This window comes from Labrus bergylta, chromosome 10 (assembly GCF_963930695.1).
Source record: "Labrus bergylta chromosome 10, fLabBer1.1, whole genome shotgun sequence".
Lineage (NCBI taxonomy): Eukaryota > Metazoa > Chordata > Actinopteri > Labriformes > Labridae > Labrus > Labrus bergylta.
The window spans coordinates 10,152,292-10,157,921 of record NC_089204.1 but is presented as its reverse complement, the minus strand read 5'-3'; the positions used below and the strand labels follow the sequence as shown (position 1 = coordinate 10,157,921).

Here is a 5,630-nt window from a genome sequence, read left to right as displayed (position 1 = left end):
TGTTCAGTTTGTCACCTCATTACTGCTACTTTAATGCCATTAATTGACTATGGTGATATATGCATTCATCTTGTCAATGCCTTCAATCTTTGGATACTGTATACTTTGAAGCATTATTACTTAACTAAACTCTGTATGATCAAATTTGCTGGCTTGCATTATCTACTTGTAGACATAATTATTGGCATGTCCTTTTTTTTAAAGGCTATACTTATCCTGCTTTCCTCATACTTGTTTAATTTTATTCATGTGAAAAGTGCTGGAAGGACAGTCTTCACTCTGCGACCCAGACATCTTAAAATGGGAAAAGGTGTTTCAGGAATGCTGCTGGGGGAACTGGACTCTGGTCTCTTTAAATCATTTCAAAAGTAGATTGATACATCGGGCTGTTTGTCTAATGACTTTCTGCTCTGTTACCATGGTACTTTTTTCCTGTGTTTTGTCATTTTAAATGTGTTGTAGTCTGCAAATTTGTGTCCTACTAGTTGTCTTGGCCACAATACTCTTGTAAAAGAGATTCTTAAACTCTTAAATTCCTAAATGAGGTTCTAACTGGTTATATAAACTTTGAAAAAGGATGGTCCCTGTAGGAAAAGTGGTACACCCTAATGCTTTGCTGATCATGATCTTGTCTAATAGTATTTGCAGACGAAAAAACACATCTTGGTGTTTGTTTACAAACGTATCACTTGCTATACTGCCTTACAAAGGCAAAAGGCAGTAATTTTTTCAAAAATGAGTTTTTGTCATTTTTGGAACATTACAGATGTGCTTTATTATGTGGACAGATATCTTGAGTCAATTGTGTTGTTTTTTTGAGAAAATAGTAGGTTGTATTTGCCTTAACTTCCAAAAGCCCTTGAGAAACCAAGGCAGAGTCCAGTAAGTTCACGTATAAGGGTCTTTGTACTGCTGTGGATCAAAGTGAAGATACTGTTTTACTGCAGTGGAGTTAAGGTGTTATGTCTTTGTTTTAATATCTATCATCAAGCACTTCTGACACACACAGCAGCTTGACTAAAGTGTAGCAAAGAAATAGTGTTGGTTGTGTTATTTTAACCATGCAACCAAGTGAAATACAGTATCAAATGGAAGTTAATGCCCCGTATTATTGTACAGGCAATGCAAAGGCAGAGTACCTTAACTTCCAAATAAGGGTCAAAGGTCATGTTTGAGCTAAAGATTTTTATGAACATTAATAACCTGATTAAAAAGACAAAAAATTTCCACATTTCCAATATTCTGCCTGCAACTCATTTGGCTGGACAACAAAAAGACTTTAAAGTCATTTTTCTCAGTTCTACACTCTGGCGAGTTAAGGTCTTTTGCCTTTGTAGGGCAGTATAAAGCCTTCTGTGGAAAAGAAATGAAAACAAAGCTGCCTCCAGTCTGCGAACTGTGAATCCCTGCAGGTAAAAAACAATAAGTATGACATTTGAATGGAGTGATATTTTCACATGACAAATCAGAATGACTGAGTGTTAAAATGCTTGAGGTATTGAATCTGGAGCGTTTCTCTCTATTCTACTCAATCCATAAGGTTTTGGCTCTGTAAATGTGACCTCCAGTCAGCAGGGGGCGAGAGCGGGCCTTTTCCTCTTCAGTCTCGTCAAAATCTGCCGTCAGTGCGCACAGTGTGTCGCAAAAACGCCTAGCAATGGCCGCCAGATGAAAACAACACACAAACTCCTTTCGTTTAACCGGGTGGTACTTTTTTATTTCGTATTAAATTTGATGCGTTTTGTAATAAAAAAATGTCGTCCTCTGTGGAAAAGCTCGTGTCCGCCTTCTTGGAGGAGTTCATGTTGACTGCTGTGACTGAAACCTGCCAGAGACTCAAAGATGAACCTGCTGGAAACTCAAAGACAGAGGTCAGTCACCTGAACACAACTCAAAAACTTTATTTTATTTTATTTATTTTTTTTAAGTTTGGTTCTTGTTTACAGCTGTTCTTCAAACGCCGTGAATGTGTCACCTGTCTCAGGGAAATAGATCGAATCAATATTACATAATTAAAGATTTGACTTCCACTTAAATAAGGTTTTAAATTAGGAGCTAAGAAGTTCACATATACCAGTCTAATTTAATCAGCCTAGTCAAGGCTGGACTAAACGACAGAATCACTGTTTAGCAGCACAAAATGCATCCTTCAGTTGAATAAACACAGATCCAAAGTAAACACCTCAGGCACTGTAACTAGCTTTGTTTTGTTTAAAATGAATTAGCAGCTGTTCAGTTCTCCTCAGTGTAATGTGTATACTTATAATCTGTCTTCATGTTGTGTCCTGCAGGAGCAGCTGCTGGATGTGATGAGGAGTCTCTGTGGGGCTCTGCTGAAGGAGCTGAGGAGGCTGCTGGAGCAGAACCAGGAGCTGACAGACAAGCGACAGGAGGACAGTAAGGGCCTTTGTTGAACTACCATGTTGTTATCATTAAGAGCCCCATGACGTCCATGTGTTTCCCACTAAGCTCACAGTAATGGCATTTCTCTATACAGATGAGCCTCAGCAGGACTCCACCCTCCCTGCAGCTGAGGGGGACACCCAGGACGAGGTGAGCCACCCGTCAGAAGCTCCTCAAGCTGAAACCGCCTCAAAGGAGCAGAGTCCTGCCATGGGAGGCAGACAGACCTTCAGCTGCAGCATCTGCAGAAGCAGTTTCTCCAGACGTGCCAACCTGAACGCTCACCTGCGTGTCCACAGCAGAGAGCGGCCCTTCACCTGTCCCACGTGTGGGAAAGCATTCTCCGCCCGGAGCAGTGTCAGAGTCCACCAACTCACGGTGCACAACAAGCAACGGCCCCACAGGTGTTCTCACTGCAGAAAACTGTTTGGCACCCGGAGCCACCTGAGGACACACCAGATGTCAAGCCGGGCTCAGCGTGGCGGGGTGTTCGAGTGTCCGACCTGTGGCAAGGTACTGGCAGCACGATGCTGCCTCCCACAGCACAGACTGAGCTGTCAGAAAACAAATGACAAATTCAGGTGTGCAGAGTGCGGGAAGCAGTTCTCCAAACACAGCTACCTGTCTGCACACCAGAGAGTCCATCAGAAGGACAAACCTTTCAAATGTCCAACATGTGAGAAAGGGTTTACCGCACAACGCAGCGTTCACATTCACCTGCTCACTATCCACAAAGGTGTGAGGCCTTTTATCTGCAGCATCTGCAGTAAGACCTTCAGCCAGCAGAGCGGCCTCAAAGCCCACTTGAGGACACACACAGGTGAGAGGCCGCACACTTGCGAGCAATGTGGAAACAGTTTCTCCAGCAGGAGCAGCTTGTCAGTACACCGTCGTGTTCACACAGGAGAGAAGGCCTTTAGCTGTGACGCCTGTGGGAAACGCTTCAGTGTGTCAGCTAACTTGAGGCGCCACCAGCTGGTCCACTCTGGTAGCCGGGAATTCAGCTGTGATGAGTGTGGTCGCAATTTCACACAGGCTGTGCACTTGAAGGCGCATCAGACCGTGCACAGTGGTGAGTGGGCGTTCATTTGCAACAGCTGCGGGAAGGGATTCAGACAGCGCAGCGCTCTGTTGGCACATGAACAGAGTCACACTGGCGTCCAACCGTACAACTGCAGTGAGTGCGGAAAAAACTTCTCTTCATCATCGTCGCTGAAACGCCACCAGCTGGCACACAGTGGTCAGAGATCTCACACCTGTGACGAGTGTGGAAAAAGCTTCACCAGTGCCCAGATCCTGAAAACTCATCTGCAGCTGCACAGCGGTAACAAAGCATTCTCCTGTGATGTGTGCGGGCGTGGCTACAGTTCGCTAAGCTACCTGAAGATGCACCGACGCAGCCACTCAGAAGGGAAGCCATTCAGCTGTGCTCAGTGTCAGAAAACCTTTTCCACACAGGCCAGCATGCAGCTGCACGAGCGCACGCACAGCGGAGAGAAGCCATTCATCTGCGAGGTTTGTGGGAAGAACTTTAGTGTGTCGCAAAACCTTGTTCGACACAAACGCATCCACAGCGGAGAGAAGCCTTTTGAGTGCGCCATCTGCGAGAAGAGATTCAGTCAGAACAACAACCTGAAGGCTCACCAGCTGGTTCATACGGGACAGAAACCATTCAGCTGCTCTACCTGCAGCAAGAGCTTCTCCTCCATGAGGAGTCTCAGAGAGCACAAGTGTGTTGCTGCTGAATGAAAGCTATCGAAACTGTGGAGACAGAAGTCAGACATGAGGCTGACAGAACAAATGTGGTGACTAAAATATCCTGAAACAGGACAGTCAAGGGTCTGTTTTTAGTCTCACCAAAACAGGATGTATTGATGACCCTCTGACGTCAAAGGATATTTTAGGTATTGGGAGAATGTAACAAAATAAAAAACGGTCTTTTTTCTTTTTTTAAGTAGTCACAAAAAAAGATGAAAGGCTCCTTATTGTTAAAAAGAATAGCTATGTTTTTGGTTCATCTTAACTCTTAAGATACAGTTCATCAGTTGAAATCTAAAACTCCAAAACCAATAAAATCTGAGTTAACAGAGATGTTCCGATGCCATTCTTTCCACCCTGATAAAAATTCAGATACAGAGGTATCTATACTCAAGTATGGACTAATAAATATCCCCCCTTTTAAAGCATAGCAATGTTGAAGTATACAGATGTTTAGTGGAAAAAAGTGGCCGCTGATTCACTTTAATTTAGTTGTGTTTAGGGGGTGCTGGTAAAATATGCAGTCAGATTGGTACATTGCCTGTGGTACGTGCAGATACTTGATAAGCCTCACTTTCTAAGTTTATAGTCAGAAGAATTTTGTTTACACAACTTGTGCACTGAAATAGGAGTCATTGTTGGGTGAACATTGGGTATTTTTATATATCATTCAGGATGTATAAATTCCTATGTCTAAATGATCCTGGTGAAGTATGATTTCAAATTAACTATTTATTTAATTATGGTTTTGAGATTTTGACTGTTAATATTATTAATGTTACATTAAAAAATCATCCTGACCTCACTGTCAGAAAGGCTGGTGTGTTCATGTTAGTTTTGTGTTCATTTATACTCTTAATACTGTCCTGATTTATCACTATCAGAGGAGACACCCATAGTATTGGATACATGTTTTCAATTGAGGTAAGGAAATAAAGATAATAAAAAAAGACCTTAATCTCTGATCTAACTTGTTTATGCAAAAGTTGATAAGCAATGCTTGCTGACATCATCACGATTGAATTTGACTTGTCATACAGCAGTTAACAGTCTTGCGCCTGTTATGGCTGCACCATTAAAAAAATATATGTAAATGTTATTTTTGTTTTATGGCTTTTGTTGATTTGTTTTTATCATAGGATTCATCTTCTCCTCTTCAAATTATTTAGTATTTTACTCTTTTTTTTACATTTCTCTTTTAGGGAGTTATTACGGAAGAGGATTGGGGCCACTGACTTTTTTTTTTTTTTTTTTTTTAGGATTCTGGTTCCGAAAAGAATACTGAGATTAAAGTCAGAATAAAGAAAAAACGAACATCTTTTTCAGTGTCCCTAAAGCTCTTCCGTACGTTATAGTTAAATAATTAAAATGTTTTTTTGCTCTTTTATCAATTTCAAGTTATTATATATTTTTTTGTACACAGCGACGTACTAAGCGGAGGTTCCTTTATTTTGAAAGTACAGACCGGA

The 5,630-nt window shown here is 41.8% G+C and overlaps 1 protein-coding gene across 1 annotated transcript; it reads left to right on the top strand.

Annotated features, from left to right (window-relative positions):
* The first annotated feature begins 1,647 nt into the window (after positions 1-1,647).
* Positions 1,648-5,113, top strand: LOC109977025 (zinc finger protein 234). The gene is made up of 3 exons (XM_020626938.3): positions 1,648-1,871; positions 2,292-2,397; positions 2,498-5,113. The coding sequence occupies exons 1-3, from the start codon at positions 1,755-1,757 to the stop codon at positions 4,150-4,152; spliced, it is 1,878 nt and encodes a 625-aa protein (XP_020482594.1). The 5' UTR covers positions 1,648-1,754; the 3' UTR covers positions 4,153-5,113.
* The last annotated feature ends 517 nt before the right edge of the window (positions 5,114-5,630 follow it).

Bases quoted from the DNA above. Each gene is read 5' to 3' on its own strand.
- LOC109977025 (XM_020626938.3), top strand. From the start codon at position 1,755: ATGTCGTCCTCTGTGGAAAAGCTCGTGTCCGCCTTCTTGGAGGAGTTC. The intron at 1,872-2,291 runs GTCAGTCACCTG...TGTGTCCTGCAG, and splicing joins CTGGAAACTCAAAGACAGAG to GAGCAGCTGCTGGATGTGAT. The intron at 2,398-2,497 runs GTAAGGGCCTTT...TTCTCTATACAG, and splicing joins AGACAAGCGACAGGAGGACA to ATGAGCCTCAGCAGGACTCC.